The 19,867-nt window shown below is 41.6% G+C and overlaps 1 protein-coding gene across 2 annotated transcripts in view; it reads left to right on the top strand.

Annotated features, from left to right (window-relative positions):
- Positions 1-19,867, top strand: part of PALB2 (partner and localizer of BRCA2) — a 731,562-nt gene that overhangs the window by 12,705 nt on the left and 698,990 nt on the right. For both annotated transcript variants that reach the window (XM_044089227.1, XM_044089226.1), the window contains exon 3: positions 9,030-9,126. In XM_044089227.1, coding sequence (XP_043945162.1) covers positions 9,030-9,126 — 97 coding nt within the window. The remainder of the gene's footprint in view (positions 1-9,029; positions 9,127-19,867) is intronic.

The following is a 19,867-nucleotide window of genomic DNA, read 5'->3' as shown; positions in this document are numbered from 1 at the left end:
AGTCAGCAAGGCCATAGACGAGGGAAAGATGGTTCACACAGCCTACCTTGACCTCGCCAAGGCTTTTGACACCATTCCCCACTCGGATATTACAGAAAAACTCACCAGCCTGAACATAAACCCCTACCGTCACGAGATGGGTTGCCAGCAGGCTTACAGACAGAATTCACACGGTAAGAATAGCGGGCTCCAGGTCCGACTCTAAACCAGTCACAAGTGGTGTCCCGCAAGGCTCGGTCCTGGGACCCCTACTGTTCGGCATATACTTCTCAGAAGTACAGGCAAACACAGGAGGACTATGGCTAACCAAGTTCGCAGATGACTGCAAACTGGGAGCCATAACTGACTCTCCGGCTGACATGGACATCCTCCAAAAGGGCCTTACTGAGATGGACACCTGGTGTCAAAGTCATGGCCTCCAGCTAAATGCCAAAAAATGCATAGTCATCCCATTTGGGAAAAACAAAACACCCACGAATTACCACATAGATGGCAGCCCCCGTAATACAGAAGAGGTATTAAGGACCCAGGTGGATAGACAATCATATTGCCAAAGTAGTTAGGAAATCCTTCTATGTGGCCCATCTAATTACTAAATGGTTCGCATCTAGAAATAAAGAGGTTATAGTGCCTCTCTGCTTGTCACTCATTAGACCCATCATAGAGTACAATGCCCCATTTGGGATGTACCTCACAAGACACTTCCAACAACTGGAGAGACCACAAAAGTACCTCACCAAGGGGATTACTGGCCTCAAACATATGTCCTATGTAGCCTGACTGAAAAAACTCTGGCTGTACTCAGTGGCATATCGCTTACTCAGAGGTGATCTCTGCCTGACTTACAAAGCCATGTCCAACTCAGAATTGATGGACATGCTCCACCTAAAGAAATCCAAGTCACTGTGAGCCATGCGCTCTAGTGAGCTAAACCTCACCACAACAATAAATAGAACATGCTTGAGGGATAGATTCCTGTCACAGAGACTCCCCATGCTTTGGAACAAAATTCCAAATTACATCAGGCAGAGCCCCTCACTAACACTCTTCAAGAGAAATCTTGACGAATGGATGTGTAACAGAAAATACATCCCTGGGATCACTTCACTGGCTCTTCTTGACAGACGATCAGTTAATTAATCAATGGGGCGGCGAAAGCCGACACATTCTGGCTAGGCTTATAAATGCCCTCGGGCAGATAGCCTAGGACCTACCTATGAACTTATAAGCAGTGCAATAACATATGTGGCACATGGAGCAAAGATGTGTAGAGCACAATGATGTTGAAATAAGATAACAGCAAGTAAATTCAAATAACAAAATTGGCTTTGGACAGCAGAATTACTTCATGTGCTTTACAACTTTTAAAATGTAGTGACGTGAAACATTTGCATCTGGATCGTGTAGTCCAGTAAAGACAACATTCTAAAGATTAAGCATATTGGATAGGTGTCAACTAATTTTGAGCCACTATTTTAATAAGTAGTTAATGCATTAGGTAAGGGTATTTCAGGAATGCAGGAATTCCATTGTACTAGTGCCCCATTGTAGTTACATGGGAATTTTTGGAGAATGTCAATTTGGAATTTGTGTTTGAAAAATGTGTGATTTGTGCATTTGAATGATTTATTTACCTGTTGTGCTTACATTATGTGGCAGTAAGTTTTAGGTACTTGAGTCCTGCTGAATTATGTAAATTCTCTAGCAGGGTGGCATTATTGATTTGAGAGTTTGTCATAGTGAGTGTAGGTACTGATTTTTTATTATGCCTGAATGGTGGCCAGCATGCTGGGAAAAGTAACTTCAGGATGCAAAAATAGGTGCTTGGAGGTTGATGTGAAAACACTACTATCTCTCAGACAATGTTCACTGGTATCAGGATTCTGTATGATATATCTGTAATTCAGTGGTAGTCTCAAGATTCTGTGAGATAACAAGATCCTACAAAGAACAGTTATCATTTATCAGGATGTCCAGTTTACATATAGGATTGCCTATAATCTGTTTGAGCTAGCGCTGTTTTCAGATATTGTATTATCTAACCCACACTGGGAGAAATCTTACACATTTAATTTTGAGTTCATGGTCGGATAACATATCATGTCTGTATTTCTGATTGTGCCCTTGGTATTTGTCTTGGATACTATTTTAAACTAATATTATTTGCAAGGACAGCTGTGTTTGCAGCAAATGACGTTCAGTTTTAGGTTGTTAAATATAGAGAAGAGCCAGAAGCCCCATGACAGATCTTAGAAGAGCTTTCTGGCTTACTGTGTTGAAGATGGAGATTTTAATTTTTTTTTTGTTTACTTTGCTAAGTTTTGGAATTAGGTGCATTTTGTTTTGGATAAATCTATGTTCTGAACATGGTATAGTAGGATGTCATGGTTAGCATTACTGACTGCTTTTTGAAATCTATATATTTTGCTCCTGTTAACTAACCATGTGTTTTTTTTCATAAATTGAAAAATAATTGTCAACCAAATAAATAAGACAAAGGGTAGGGGGTCAGGTAGGGAATCCTGGAAGAGGAAAGGGCTAATGAGTCACAGTGAGGCATGTCTTTCAGTTTCATAGTTGGAATTTCTTTTACAGCTCATTTAAACAAGGCTTCTGTTTTTACAAACGTGTAGTAATCATACCAACATTTTTGTCATTTTAAAGTTTCTCCCTGCCTATGTGAAGCTGTACATCTTTCTTACCTTTTAGTCTGGGTAGTTGAGCAGGGTTCAGAATTTACCTTGTTTGCTTAAGATCAATTAATGATTTATTGTCTCTTATGATTGTAGTACATCTCTTGTGTATACCTGATCTAGACCAAATCATTATTGGCTCATGCAAAGTCACTGAACACCATAAAGATGTTACCTTTAGAAGAAAACTTGTATACATTATCTAGTTCTGTGCAGGTTTACTTTGGGGTACCCCTTCAAGAATATGTGATATATTTCCAGATCATTCCCAAAAGGTCCTAAAAGAAAGCAGCTTGAGAATAAGGGACCATATTGGAGATGCATTTATTGGACAAAAATCTGCTCCCTAGTTAGAAATGCAGTTTTTTGCTGTCACACGAGGTCTGACCCTTTGGACATGATATAAAGAAATGTTCTTGTCTCCTTCCTAACACATCCCTGCATATCTACTTCATTTTAACTTCTCCATTGTCTGAAAAGATCTGTACGTTTGCCAACAGATAGCTTTAAAAATTTAGATGAGGTAGTTTGAGTGGGCTGGTTAACAGAAGTACCCTATCAAATTAAACATGTCTACTAATTAATTTGTTTTATTCCAAAATGAGGAAAGTAATTGGCCCAAGATACTTTGAGAAATGACAGTGCCCATCTCCTTTACTTATTCCCTGAATGGATTTTATACACTTATCAGTTGGTGGGAGTATCTGTACCTTTGATCATTTTGTTTCTGTCTTGAAATAAGAATCCATGTTGTTCTCAACACACTCTTATGGGAAGCTGCCAGTTTGGGAAATTCTGAAAATTTCAGTTGTAGTCTGAATAGGCTCAGTAACCTCTTATATTAGCTGTATCCAGTGTTTTAATTCCATCAGCTATCTATATTCTACAGTAACCTTGGCGCATTAATTACATTCGTATATTTCAAAGGTGGTATGGAATATGCCAGACTTCTAATCTTAGGGTTAGTAGAAGTTTTTGTGTGTTTATTGATTTGTACTCAATGTGCTGTTCATTATAGGTTCATAGATGTTTACTAGGCTAACAACCACAAAGGCCTTTTTAAGCTGTCCATGCATTTGAAATCTCTGACCAGTTCAGATACTCTTGATAAGTGTAAGCATGGGCCTAGGAGATGAACCATTTACAGGTTACCTGTGTCTATTAGTGACAGAGGTGACAAACCAGGGATGAATTTCCGGTTTCCCATCCAGTTGTCCAAGTTGCACTTGAATTGGGTTAGGGAGGAACTCTGCTTCACATGGATAGGGGAGCCTGTTCCATAGACTGGGTAGTTTCTGAGATAATCTCTCCAGCAGGTTCTAGTTATATCACAGGCAAGGTTTAAGTCTTTAGAATGGGTAATTCTGGTGCCATTTGTTTTGTGGATATGCAGGAGGTCCATTAGAGTGGGGTGCGACAATGCCCTGTATGTTCAGGCATAGATCTCCCATCAAAAGCTTGTAGGAGACAGAATATAGGGATATGGCCTTGAGGTGGTCTGCATAGGACATTTTACTTGCACCTTGTATTCTTTTAGTGAGAAACCTCTTCGGGCTTCCAGTTGTTGGATATGCCTGGTTAGGTACATACCAAAGAGGGCACTGTACTCGATGATTGGTCTTTTGAATGCAAAATACAGTAGAACAGTGACTTCCTTGGACTTGGAATGCAATACCTGTGTTTATAAGTTGCACAACATAGAATGATTTCCTCACCACTGTAGACATGTGATGGTCAAAGGCTAAATTACTATCTGTGTCCCTAAGTCCCTCACTACTGGGTCAACTAAGGCGCGTGTTGTCAATATGATAGTTACCAGGGATGGATGACTTCCCAAAGGATACTATTATGCACTTCTTGGCATTTAGATTTAGTCCATGGTTCTGACAGCAGCTGTGTTAACCCCTCCCGGAAAACATTTGTGTCAGTGTGTGAGATTCTGTGACTGCTCCTAAGTTGTAATCATCTGCAAATTTAGTCAGCTAGAGACCACTGACATTGGCCTTGATTTCTGAGAAGTAAATGCCAAAAAGGAGCGGTCCAAGGACTGAACCCTGAGGGACTTCACTTGTTAGTGGCCTCTTTGTAGAGGTGGACTCCCCTGTTCTGACTTCCTGGGTCCTGTCTGTGAGCCATTTGGTTAGCCACCGGGTGACATACGGGTTTGTACCTAACCTCTCGAGTTTGTCAACAATGCCTGAGTGGAGCATTGTGTCGGATGCCTTGGCCAGGTCAAGGTAGGCAATGTGAACGATTTTGCCCTTATCTGTTGCTTTGGTGACCTTCTCGAAGAAGTACACCAGGTTGAGTAGGCATGATCTGTCCTTGACGAAACCAAACTGGGTTGGGTCCAGTGTCTGGAGGTTTACTGTAGCTCTGTTGAACAACTTTATGATAATTCTTTCCATGGCTTTACGTATAAGACTAGTGAGACTTGTGCAAAAAATGTCGTTATCCGTGGTGTGATGGCAAATCAGCTGTACTGATGCATCCTCTTTCCAGCATTGTCTTAGCCAGTTATCCACTGGAAATGCTACAGCAAGTTTTTTAAATTCTAAATCCTTCCATTTAGCTTTTCTAATTCCCACTGTTCCACAAGGAAAGAAAGGTATAGAGAGGGTTCACTTCCTCATACACTGAATTTTAAGAAACCGAATACATTCATCCTATTTACTCTCTACCATAGCTTGCTCATTTAGCATTAAGGGCATATTGCTACCCCAAATTTAAGCTATATTATTATTGTTATTATTTAATATTACTATTATTAATATTATGGATAGTGGGATCAAAGGATAAAGAATGTTTGGAATTAAACCAAGATTTTATTCATGTTCTGGTCTGGTGTGAACCAAGTGATGGTCCATTTGGCTAAATATGAATCTAGTAATTTATCTGTCTCTGATGTATTGCTTTCTTACACATAGTCTGGATTTATCTAGGCTCATTCATAAATACTCACATGGAAGTTTGTATAAAGTTCTCATTTTGTGTGAAAGGTATTGGGCAAGGCTATTGATTTTGAAATGTTTATTTTTGTGACATGAGATCTCTCAAAATCTGTTTTAAAATTTGCCAGTCTTACCTTTCAAATGACTAGATGGATACAGAATGGTTATTATTGGGTCATCTGTTCACACTAAATGCATTTTTTTCTGATTATGATTTTCAGCTTGTGCTTAACTGGCACTGCAAAGATTAGACAGGATAATGGCTAAACCTGCTTGGTATCTCCTTTCACATCCTGTCACATTAATGTCACCATTTTAAGACATGTCTGCAGTTGCAAATACATTGCCATTCACAGCTTGTGTAACTTTTCAGTTAAGTTAAAGGCTTTTAACAAACAGACTAAGTATGAGCATTTAACGCAGTCAGAGATTTCTACGTACATATGTATGATCACCACTGGGATCGCTGATATAGGCTACTTTTTAAGAACTCCTCTGTTTTTTTGTCATTTTGCCTGTCTATCATAAAAACAGTTTGATCATAGCCACTTCTGGGGTAGTACGTTTCATCCTTTGATTTCGCAATGTCTTGTTTAAGGTAGGTATTAAATGGTAATGACTATGTATCATACAGTCATGCTTTGGCCATGGTATTTTAGTGGTGGTGTAGCATTTCTGGTGGGATGCATACTTTCAATGTAAAACTCTGTGCTGTCTCTCTGATGGGAGTTTTCTTGTTTTTCTACTGGATTTCTTCATGTGGGGATTTTTAACTGTCTTGATAGACATCATTCAGTGTAGGTGTGAATAGGTTTCTGCCATTTCTGTGTGCGATATGGGAAGACGTGTAATTTTGAAAATGTATTAAAGATACTTTTAAAGTATTTTGCATTGTGTACGTGACTGTCCCTTCTTTTATCAGAAACAGCTCAATTTTTCTTTCCTTTGCATATTGTATGATGATTAACTGGTCACCAGTATTAATGCTGCCAACTAGACAAACATTTTAAAGTACAAAAAAACCTAGAACACGTACTTGAGCTTGTGACGATACAGACAAGTGCAAACAGAAAAAAAGAAAACATTTCTACAGGAGGCAAGCCTTTACTGTATGCTTTGCATCTGCCTTGTACTTTATTCTTCTTTCAGGTTTCCTGCATCTCCGAGAAAGTGCATTTACTATCAGGCAGTGTAAAGCCACCTTGCTTTTTTATCACTGAGGCTGAGAGATCAGAGCTACTATTTACATTAGAGACATATGAGCAACAGGATTTCTTTCTCGTGTTTGCGTAGGTTGGCCTGTCTGTCTAGAGAAACTGATACACGAGCTGTTATGCTTTGAAGAACTGTGATATGAGCTCAATTAAACTCAGCACCTGGCGTAATCCACTTGTAAGCCATTCCTAAATGGATTGATATTGTGTGTGGTTTGAATTCAAGGCAGAACTCTCTTAATGAACTGCAGTGACAGGTTCTGGATAGGTGGCTGACTGTGAGCTCAGGTTGTAGTTGAAGGACAGACCAGTGCAAGCCAGGTGACATAAACCCCATTTAGGATTAAGCAGTATACTAAAACTTCTCTCTCTCCATACCTGGATAGAATTTTAAAACTGCACGTTGATGTATTCAATGAAATGTGGCTTAAGTGATAATGAAACGTGCAAGTAATAGTACTGTTTACTGACAGGATTTCACACATAGGATAATCAGTGGAGATGCCACCCTTACTACAGATTCCTTCCTTTCCTGTCTAGATTCTGCTTGTCTCCTGCTACTGTTGGTATCTCTGCTCATTACTTCCACTACTGGCAGAGATACCTTAAGGCTTACTGTACTTGCTGGTGCCTGCAGCCAGATTATGCACTTTCTCTTTTTGAGAAAACACTGGAATGACAGAATATCCTGTTGAAGGTCGGGTGGTACGATGCCAGGGTAATCCTATGGGCTAGGCTTGTAAAGGCTCCAGGGCCATTAGCCTAGTACATACCTTTGAACAGGTGTGACAAACATTCCTTATGCTGCCAGAACGTCCAGTTAAGCTAGCAACACGCCATTCATTTTCAGCGGCTAGTCATTTGCTATTTGGGACTACTTCAAACTTTTTCAGACATCCCAAAACTGTATGGATTATGAACCACTTAAACAGCCATTGCTTGATGTCAGTTGGATATGTCTTAGCAAACACCTCTTCTTAGATAGTGTTGTTGACATTTTTAATCGATACTTTTAATTTGGAGCCTAGACATGCTTGCAGCATAAAGGAAAGTTAGTCGGAAGAGCTGCTGCCAGCTGTGGCTGGACACTTCAGATATTGAGTTATCTAAACATCGGAAAGACCAAGAATGGGACCAACATGCCAGAAAAAGCCCTCTAAAACTGAGGATTTCTTAGTGGATGAAGTGTACACTTGTAAGACAAGCTATGTCCAACATGCAATAACAAAAAGACCGTAATTAACACTGAACCTGAAATGTGGAAATGTCATATTCTTAGCATATCCCCAGTACATACTGCAAAAATGTTGACGAAAAACATAACCTGCATAGCAGTGACTGTACAAGATTCTCTCAATGCATGCAGTTAGGGCTCCTCAAGCTCCATTAGAAACGTCCTATGTGCATTTATGTTAGTTTTGACTTCTGACCCTGTATATGCCTTTCTTAAAGTCATGCTGACTCTTGCTTCGCAGACCTATTTCTTGAGTACTTCTTTGTCCACCCAAACTCTATGGAATGGTGATTCAAAACAAGGATATATTAAGTTAAAGGTTTATTGCATTTAAATGTTTAAAACATCATATAATTGTGTTCATACAGATAAAATGTTAGTCGATTTAACCATTTGGTGTAGTACTCCTCATGTGAACAGTGTACCACACTGTTTTGTTTCTTCTTCTTTTGCCTGTTTTTCCCCCAGTAATCATGCTGCCTTTAGGACCTGCCAAGCATCCATTCATTGCCCGTATTGGTCCGAACTTGGCAGTAGGTTTCCTGAGACATCTTACTGTGTGGGCCTGGTGTCCTCTTCCCCTGTTGCAAGTGTTTGACACAAAGAGAGCAGGGGAATCTTCTCTGTTACTTTGCTTAACTGCTTGCTGTAATGGTGAAAAATCTGCAGCCTGCCCCAGCAGGGTAAGATTGACAGACATTTATTCATTTTCCTTTCAACCAGCTGACTGGCATCCAGGCAACTGATTGAATAAGGGTCAGTGGCATTGCAGGCCAAAAATTCTGCCTTCATACTTTACAGACAGCCGATACAACATTATTATTAGAATAATTGGTATGACTGACATGTCATAGCTTCTGTATGACTGTTAGGATAACCTTTTGTATCCATTTGCATTGTTTATTATGAATAACTGTGGGCATTTCTATTTCAACAGCGGGCACAACGAGCACAGAAAGTGAAAAATCATATTAAGGAAACTATTGCAGAACAGAACCGCAAAATTGAAGAAGAACTTGTTCTAATTAAATCAGGTAAAAGAAAGAAAGAAAAAGGATTATGTACTATTTGAAGATCGTTTGTGTGGTATGAAATAGTTATTTCTCTCTTAGTTGTACAGTAATGGTAAAAAGTGGAACAAATTCATTTCTGCTCCAAGTTGAACCCAGAAACTGACTTCCAGTGGAAGTTACATAAATTCCCTCCAGTAGTTAATGGGCTGATCCTGTTTTGTCTTTTGAAAATGCTTATTTTTGTTATGTTTTTCTTCACTTTTTTGACATTTTATTAATGGAACTTCTAGAGTTCATTCCTAGTAACATCAAAGCAACCATAAGTAAAGCTGAACAGTTAAACATTTAGCAGCTGGTAGTACATACTGTGATGGCCTGTGTGGTTCCCTGACCCAGACAGTGGCCTGTGGCACAGAAGCAGTGTGTCTGATGTACTGTTATCAGTTTGTCTGAGTTTAGGACCAAGCTGTGAGAGTTACAAAGGCAGGGAAATATGACGGCCAGTTGCTTATACTTTTTCTTAGTGTGTGTGGGGGCAGTCTCTAATGGTTCTTGAGGAAACGCATGCATATTATGCTAACGTGTAGACATACAAGAACATTAAGAGCATATACGTGGAGATGTGCACATTCCACTGTGGTTCTAGTATATGTTAATGGAGGACAAGAAGATGGAAGTCTGAGGCAGTAATGATGGCTCTCTGTAAAGAAGTGTATCAGCACGTAGACCAGAGATTATGTGGAAGCATGCTTCTTGCGACAGACTGCAGTTGCAGAGTTCAGAGAGTTGCTGCTGTTGTAAGTTGGCCTGCTTCTTTACCACCTGACTCATACCATAGGCGATAGGAAGATGAGGCACCTGGGCAAGAACAAATTGGTTGTAAGACTAGCTAGCTCAGGGATTCCTGGTTGTCACCCATAATGAAACAAATGGGCTGATAGGAGAAAGGTAGTGGAGCCATCCTACAGGACTGGTAGGGGATTTAAACAAACTGTGGAATTTTGGAATGCCCAGAAAATCAGTTATGGATGGTCTGTGGGAATGCATAGCTTTAAAAAAAAAAAAAAAAAAAAAAAAAAAAAAGTTGCATTTCACACTTGTCAAATGTTGACTTTAACAATGGAGTGTATTTTTTTTTCAGAAGCACATCTTGTTGCATGCAAGGTTTACTGAATGATGGAATGTTCACTGTTCTGTTTCGTGTAGGGGATGTTCTTTGGGTTATGATAAATGTCTGAATGTGTCAATTCTGAAACTCTGGGATATAACAAAAGGTTTGACATTGAGTGGGAGTGTAAATACAAGTGTTTGTGAGTTAGGGTTGGAGTAAGGCTAGGTAAGAGGATAGTATGCTAGTGTGTAGGAAATGTTAGGAAGAGGTTTTTCATATATGTAGGGTTGGGATTAGGGGCAATGGCAGGGTCAGAGTTAGGTTAGCACCCATGAGTAAAGTGGTGTCGGGGGCAAATATAATTCAACATATCTTCCACTCATTTCTTGAACTGGTTCTCAAAGGGCTACTAATTCAGTGTTGTACCATTTTGGAGGTCTCCTGTAGAGCCTCACTCATTTATTCTTCATGAAATAAAACCTTCTAAACCATTTACTGTTCTTTGTGTTGTTTGTACAGAATACTGATAACTTCCCTTTCTACCATCAGTTAAAAAAAAAAAAAAAAAAAAGTCCGTCACCCAGTCCGTGGGGACCACAGAGTTCTAATGTTTTGTCAGGCAAAACTGAGCACTGTGAAGCACAGGCTGAAATATGTTTGAGCTGCTGATAGTACAGCAGGGATGGCCTAACCCTTGAGGACACTAGACTTCTGATGGTACAGCAGGAGCTATCCAACCCTGAGACCCTGGGAACTGTATGTTGCTGATTGTACAGGAGACATGATGTGTAGTCCTGAGGAGCACGTACTATTGGTGATGCAACAGGCATAACCATCCCTTAGTGACTGCATGTTACTGATGGCACAGTAGGCATGATCGAATTCGAGGTATCAGATTGCTGATGGTTCAGCAACAGTGTTCTGTATTGTGGGGACTGCCTATATAACCCAGTCCCTGAAGACTTCATACTGCTTGTTTAGCAGTCGTGACCCAGGGTGGGGACTACAGACTGCTGGTGGAGTACCAGGTACAACCCAGTCCCAGAGAACTGGATGACTGTGCCTCTGAGGATCACAGGTTGCTGAATGTACTGCATGTACTCTGGAGCCCTTTGTGACTGCATTCTGTTATGGAAAGCGCAGTCGTGATCCAGCTCCTGGGGACATCAGGTTGCAGATATTTGGTTCAGAAGCTGTCCGCCATTGTTTGGGGATTTCTGCTTGTTGGTATAGCAGGCATAATCTGAGCCATGTTATTTTAGGGAGTGTGTGCTGCTGATATTACAGCAGAGCAAGAACAAGCCCTTCAGTATCACAGGCTGCTGATGGTAGAAAATGCATGACTCAGACCCTGTAAAACATGGGCTAATGACAGTAATGTAGATGCATCCCACCTTTTGGATGCCACTGAGGGCCAGAAGTGTTTTGGTAGTATCTCAGGCAAGACCCAATCTTTGGTGGACTGTAAGTTGCTGATGCTACTGCCAGCATGACCCAGCAAAAAATACAAGATGCCGATTGTACAGTGGGCACGACACAGCCTTGGTGCATGCATGCTGTAGGTACTACAGCTTACATTTCTTAGCCATGGAGGACATGGTCTGTTGATGGTACAGCTAACATAAACCTTCCTTGTTTGATGACACGCTAGCAGGCATGATCCAGCTTTGGGAGGGAAAGGCAGGCTACCAATGGCACTACAGGCATGATGTAGTCTTGAGGGTTAGCAAGTTGCTGATAGCACAGTATGACCTAGGCTGTGGGGACTGCAGGCTGCTGCATAGAAGGTAGCACAGTATGACCTAGGCTGTGGCGACTGCAAGCTGCTGCACAGAAGGTAGCACAGTATGACTTTGGCTGTGGGGACTGCAGGCTGCTGCACAGAAGGTAGCACAGTATGACCTAGGCTGTGGCGACTGCAGGCTGCTGCACAGAAGGTAGCACCGTATGACCTAGGCTGTGGCGACTGCAGGCTGCTGCACAGAAGGTAGCACAGTATGACCTAGGCTGTAGCGACTGCAGGCTGCTGCACAGAAGGTAGCACAGTATGACCTAGGCTGTGGCGACTGCAGGCTGCTGCACAGAAGGTAGGACAGTATGACCTAGGCTGAGGGGACTGCAGCCTGCTGCACAGAAGGTAGGACAGTATGACCTAGGCTGAGGGGACTGCAGCCTGCTGCACAGAAGGTAGCACAGTATGACCTAGGCTGTGGGGACTGCAGACTGTTGCACAGAAGGTAGCACAGTATGACCTAGGCTGTGGGGATTGCAGGCTGCTGCACAGAAGGTAGCACAGTATGACCTAGGCTGCGGGGACTGCAGGCTGCTGCACAGAAGGTAGCACAGTATGACCTAGGCTGTGGGGGACTGCAGGCTGCTGCACAGAAGAGAAGCCCATTTTTTCAGGCTATTCTTTTATTTTCAATTAAAATAACATTTACATAATATTTTTAAATATCATTTTAAAGAACTATATACAGTATTTACAATAGCCTGACTTTCAGCTATATACACTGTATGTTATTAAATATAGAATTAACAGATCAGTTATCAGAGATGCAATATTGATTATTGCAGAGTGTCCAACAAAGATATAAATTTTTTCCAAGGATTGTTTACCAATGGCCTGGGATAGATTAGTAGTTCTTTGATAAGTGTAGAATTTTTCCAAGGTCGGGGGTGTATTTGAATTCCATTTTCTGGATATGCATTTCCTAGATCCTAGATATAGCAAGTATTGTCTATAATAAATGGATATTTGTCTTATTCAGGTAGGGACCTTCATTTACATTTAGTATAATCAATGCTTTAGTTAAGGTAAAGGATTCATTAAATAAAGCTTGTAAAAAAATGATACCATTCCAATATGATTTAATTTTATTACATTCATAAAAATGTGAATCCGGTCTGCTTTATTTGACTTCACACCTCCAGCAAAAACCATTTGTAGTAGTACTGATCTTTTTAATTCTGTCTGATGTTAAAAATGCTCTATGTAAGTATTTCCAGTTAAATATTTTCCAGTACTCTGTGTTAAAGGTGTAATTAACTTTCAAGCTATTCTTGTGGTGACTGTTGTATATTGCATTCAGCTTAGGAAGGGGGACCACAGTGTGGTGTCTAACCGTTTAAGGGAAGTAGCTTTCAAGGGAATGTTTACATCAGTGGTTTAGAATTAAGAGCAGTTGAGTTAGACCTGCAAAGTCTTTTCCAGCCATGCCGTACGTGTGCTGACATGTAGCTGGACAGTATGGAAACAGTATGGTACACTGATAAATGGAAGGCATACAGAATTCTGTTTTGTGTATAGAAAGGCTGAGTGATTATGGGAACAATGCTTTAGTGCAGCTGCATATTAGTTGTAGTTCACATTCCATTGATCCAGAATGCCCACACCAAATGTTTAACAAGAATTCGTATATACATGCAAGATATTTCACTTCTGAGGGTACCTGCAGGTGGAGCTTTTTTGGTCTTTTGTTAATTGTAATCTTTTCTTATTCCTCTGAGACTTCTGAAATTGGAATTTGGAGGTCCTGTTGGGTAGTTGGCACAATATGGCTTTCTCCTCTTGCGCATGATTCTGTGTACCATTGCCAAAGGTCATCAGGAAAAGGCTTAACTGCCCTTGATGGTTTGAGTTAACTAAGACATTAATGATTTTCACATCTGTTGTATCTTTTGATTCTCTGCCATTGGACACTACCTTTTGTATGAGTTTAGAGCTCATGGGTTGGGAGGGTGGCCTAATGGTTAAGGTGTTTGCCTTACAAATTCAAGGTGCAGGGTTTGAGTCTCACAAGGTTTAATTGGCTAGGCTTAAAATGGCTTGCAAGGGCAGTTAGCCTAGTACTAACCTATGAACTATTTTAACTGCTTTTCTGCAAAAGAAACAATCATTTTAAGCGTGTTTTCCCACCTTTCCTGTAACTAGTCTAGTCCAGATACAGACTTGCTGTATCCAGGACTGTTTTGTGAGTTTCTGAGCCCCCCAGACCTTTCTGTGTTGGAGGCAAGCCCTCTAGCTCATCAGTGGGATTGGTAAGCACTAGGTAGACCATCAACCACAAGAGGAATGGTTTCTGGCCCAGAAATTGTAGTTTATTGGCTGTTTGGGCAGTTTTTCCATCTCTTTCAACTTTCTGGTTTAAAAGCCCATGTTTACGTGGGTTTGCACTTGTTTAAGCTTCCCAGATCCAGTTTTGGCGTCCTGCAGACTACAAGAGCAACAAGAAGGAGAAAAGAGATACTCTAAGTGCCTCCATTTTGATTTTTCGTAATTTACTGCTCTCTGCACTTGTTTTGTGTCATTTTTTAATTTATCTGCATTTATTTAAACTGTAATTGCCTTAATATTGCTATATACCCAAGTGTGATAGCTTGTACTGCATTTAAAGTGTTTTTGCTACTGTTCTGCTTTTCTGCAAAAAAAAAAAAAAGAAAAAAGTTCTAAGCTCATTTCCCACCTTTCCTGTAACTAGTGTAGTCCAGATACAGCTTTGCTCTATCCAGGACTGTTTTGTAAGTTTCTGAGCCCCCCAGACGGAGGGAAGCATTCTAGCTTATCAGTGGGAGAGTGGTAAGCACTAGGTAGCCTATCTGCTACAAGAGGAGTGGTTTCTGGTCCAGAAATTGTAGTTTATTGGCTGTTTGGGCATTTTTTTCCATCCATTTCAACTTTCTGGAGTAAAAGCCTGTGTTTGCCCACTGTGCAGTGGCGCTCAGCTGAGGTAAACTATTACTGGTGCCAGAAAGTTTGCCCTTAGAACAAGTTTGTTCTTTTACGTCTTGCACTTCAATTAGCGTAATTGGCTAGTACTTTAACAAGCTTTTGTAACATTTATTGCAGCACACTTAGTTGCTATCCGCACTAGCTGTTCCTACGCAGTAACAGCACCAGTACTTATTAGTTATGACCACCCCTCCTGGTATGATTGTAGGGCAGTTTCCTGTGCTTTCTCCTGCTAACCTGGTGGACGTGGGCATTCTGAGACGGTGTGGCAACTGTCTAATGTACACAGACAACCCTCTCCTCTTACCTCCCAACACTCTCATACCTGTGAGAGATGCACTTGTATCACCAAAATGGAAGCAGTACATGCTCCAACCAAGACTGGACTAGCTGTTCAAGAGGAGAAGGTCCAACACCTGCAACTCGCTGCATAGAACACACAGCCCTCCAAAACACCAACCTTCACAACCCACACATAGAAACACAAACCATCCACCCACCTTTGTGGAGGCTCTCAATAATAATTTACCCAAACAGAGACCCCCGACACAGAAACTCACTCGACCACCACAACAAAACACCAACCCCAGAGCACATAGCTCACCACCACATGGTGTCCCTCAACCCAAGCCCTTAAGGCAAAACACTTTGCCCAAAGTACTAATCATAGCAGACTCGGTTGTGAGGCACACTGATGTCCCACTCACTAGGTTGAACAAGGAGAAGGTGACAGTCAGTTGTCTACCAGGTGCCAGGATCTGCCACATAACACATGCACTTAGAGTCTTATTTGTACTTGTTGTGGAGTGACCTGTCATTGTCCATGTGGGTGTGAATAACCTGAGACATACCTCTCTGGACTACATGAAAAGAGATGTGGTGGAACTCTCGGATTATGTGGTCCAGGCAGGTATGACCCTCGCCCTGAGCAGTATTTTGCCATCACCCACAATGATACCACAGTACGAGCAGAAAATTATTGACTTTACCAATTGGCTACGTTTCTGATGTTGTTCTAAAGGGATCCAGTATCTGTCTGCCTGGGATGACATGATCGACAGACCTCGATGCTTTACCAGAGACTGCCTGCATCTGTCACCCCTGGGATTCTGGGTACTGGCTAAGGCTTTTGCCACCCCTGTAGTGCCTTTTTAAGGCAGTGTTCCAAAGACAAAAATTCCACCGTAACGGTTACAAACAAATGCAGTCTGAGGGTTGTAAATTGGCTCACAGACAGGACCCACAGTGTGAAAGTTGCGGATTCCAAGTCAGACTGTCGATCAGTCACGAGTGGAGTCCCTTGGGGCTTGATCCTGGGCCCTTTCCTATTTGGCATCTACTTCTCAGAAGTCCAGGCCAACATAGAAGGGCTCTGGCTGACCAAGTTCGCTTATGACTGCAAACTAAGAGTCATTATCAACTTCCCAAGTGATGCAGACATCCTACAAAAGGGCCTCTTTTGAGACCAATGGCTGGTGTCAGAACCATGGCCTGAAGCTTAACACCAAAAAATGCGTTATCCCCTTTGGGAAAAAAATCAGTTCCCACGAATTACAACATTGATGGGAGCCCACTGAACACTGAAGGGGTCATAAGAGATCTGGGCACCCAGGTCGACAGCCACCTCACCTTCAACCACCGCATTGCCACTGTGGTCAGAAAGTCCTTCTGCGTGGCACATCTTATAACCAAAGGTTTCGCATCCAGGGAGACAGAGGTGAACATCCCTCTCTAATCATCCCTCATTAGACCAATCATCGAATGTAACACCCATTTGGCATGTACCTGACCAGACACCTACAACAGCTGGAGAGGCCACGGAAGTACCTCACAAAAAGAATCCTAGGCCTTAAACACATGTCCTATATGGACAGACTCAAGAAACTTCAGCTGTTCTCATTCTGTTATCGTCTACTTAGAGGTGATCTCTGCTTGACTTACAAAGCCATGTCCGACCCAACCCTACTTGAAATGCTACGCGTAAAGAAATGCCACTCCCCCCGCGCCACACGCTCCAGAGATCACAACCTCATTACCACAATTAACAGAACATGCTGGAAGGATAGGCTCATCTCCCAAAGACTGCAAATACTCTGGAATAAGCTTCCCATTCATGTCAAGCAGCGCACCTCACTGGTCCTCTTCAACAGAAATCTTGACGAGTGGATGGGTAGCAGAAAGTTCACTCCAGGGATCATTCCAGTTGCGCTACTGGATATGGTCACTGTGAACCAACATCAGGTGCCACAGTGCCTGGGCAATTTCTTTTGAGCTAGGCTTGTAAAGGCTCCAGGGCCATTAGCCTAGTGCACACCTGTGACCCAATGAACTATTTGGAGTGTCGCACCCAAGTTTAAAGTCTACTTAGAGAACAACATTGGTACGAGGAATCATCAAGCGTTATATTTCCAAAAGGAACAGCTTTATTGCACTATATATCCTACCATATATTACCGTCAGAATTCCCTCTTCTGTCACCCCTTCAGGAGACCAGTGTAGTCCAAAGTGGAGATAAATCTTTGTCATTCTATATTCCATTTTCTTCACTTTAATATATGGGAGTTGTACAGCGGGAGTCTGTATTCTGTGTAAGTCTTGCACAGCTGAGTATCACTGCATGGCGTCGAGAGAAACATAAAAGATTCAGCTGAAAACATGCAGTGCTTAAGTGGAGTGAGCTGCACTGCAGGGTAGGTAAACGAGCACCACTGTAATTGTGCACATGTATGCAACCATGTAGTGAAGCTATGCATGGAATCCATCCATGCAATGAAACCATTACCCAGAATTGCAAGATTATCCATAGAGATGTCACATGCCACATTGTACAATTTCTTTAGACCAGAAAAAATGAACTCTCGGATGGACACATTTCCAGTGTAAAGAAGTACAGGATACAACAAAGCCGTTTTTGTTGGTGGGCTTGCACAAAGTCCTGCTGAAAGCTATATAGCAGTACAGTACTTGCAGCTGCAGTACTATGGTGTCCACATTGTTCGATACACAAAAGGGAAGAAAAGGGTGAATTAAAAAAATAGGTAAAGGGGGAAGAGCAAACAGAGGATCACACAAAAGGACAAGATAAAGGAGTGTGCAGGAATGGGGACGGCAAACATTTTTGTTCAGAGATAGGACTCATTTTTTGCTTTATATGGGAATATGGGAAGAAAAGGTTTGTAAGGGTGAAACAAAAAGCATGGGAAAGGGGGGTGTTAGGGTTATCTGTCAGGGCAGACAGATATACACAGCACGACAGACAGCTAAAAGAAGTGCACAAACTAGTGTGGGGAGACCTGTGATTGATAAAGACCAACAGAGAAGTAGACAGACTGTGATGGGAAGGTTTGTACGAGACAGAAGGTGTGAGATATGACATAAGGGTGGTGTCTGTTATCTGCTGCCCCAACCCAGAGAGACATTACAGGAATCAATCACCTTGAGGAGGATCAAGATAGCTGACAGTATGGGCCACATCCTCTCCTAATGGTGAGATGTTAGGGCCAGTGAGGTAAGCGAATCTGGTTTAGTCCAGGAAGCTCTTTGTCCAGGGGTATACATCTGCCATCTGCTGTCTCTCCAGCACAGTCTGTCCCACCTTTAATTTGACCACCTAAGGCAGTGCAGATGGGAACAGGACCTTCTGAGGCATTCTTAACCTCACTGCCCTCATGTTCCTCAGCCACAGACTAAACAGGAGTGGGATGTGGTGGAGGTGCCTTCTGAAGAGCTTCATCATCTGGACTTGTAGTGCGGAGAAAAAATGGGCAGTTTCCATTAGTGAATATATCTTGAAATTTGACTAAAAACATTTAAAGCATATGTAAGCTGTTGTGAATTTAACTAACCAAGGCAGGTTGCGAGCTTCTCCTGCCTCCCACTGTTGGTGAAAGAATTACTCTAACATTCTGCTTATGTTGGAAAAGAAAAGGCACATCAGCGAACTATGGCAACTGTGATGGAAGATGCTAGAACAACAGATATTGGTCACACTCCCATAAAGAGGTCCCCTTAGTGTTGTGACAGGCTGCATGCAAGTGTGTCCACTTGCACATTAATGTATGTACACAGAAAACTGTACGGTTACACATGGGCACACACCCAAGTGTCATGTATGCACCATGAGATGGTGCATGATCACCACGTCCCAGAAAATGTGCCTGCAGAAACTCAAATGACTGTAATCTTATTTCATAATGTTCCACTACTACTTCCACCTGATTGGAAGATCTGCACAGTAACAAACACACATTTACTAACCTTAGTTTCATAAATGCTTTCCAGGAGTAACAGTCCCAAAGATACAACAGGATAACAAAGAAAAAAATCCAGTGCTATCCACTTACTATACCATTTGGGGTGAAGTTTCCTAACCTCAGCTTCTAATTCATAGACGTTGTTAGGGTTCTTGTTCTGTAGATCATCAGAATTATGCTTCTACTTTTCCTCCATCTTGGTGATGCTAATGGCAGAGGACAACTCCTCAGCTAGGTCATAACAGGCATAATCTGTTTTGAAGGCAGCTTTAAAAGTGCCCATCAGATGCTTCTTGTATTGGCCTTGATGGTTATAAAGTGGAATCTTGCTGTCCATCTTTCCTTGGTAGAGGCTGCCATTCTCCAGAATCTCCCCTGATAATGGTGTCACTTTCAAGAATAACAAAATCATAGCCTGTGAAGTATGCTTACAATGTGATTTCTGAATTGTGCATAGTGCAACACCAAGCTGCACAGTATCATAATATGCATACCTGTGCATGTCTTTAACAAGATCTCTCGGACAAAGAAGGGTAGAAAACTCATCTGAAGTCACAGATACATGGCAGCAAAATAAAACAATTTATAGACAATGAATTCTGACCTAATTTATCTATGTGCTGCACAAATGTGTTTAAATGTTTGCTTTAAAATGTGCAACCTATC

Source organism: Protopterus annectens, chromosome 12.part0 (assembly GCF_019279795.1).
Source record: "Protopterus annectens isolate FY-2018-M chromosome 12.part0, PAN1.0, whole genome shotgun sequence".
Lineage (NCBI taxonomy): Eukaryota > Metazoa > Chordata > Ceratodontiformes > Protopteridae > Protopterus > Protopterus annectens.
The sequence above is the reverse complement of the archived record's forward strand: the minus strand, read 5'-3'. Positions and strand labels throughout refer to the sequence as shown.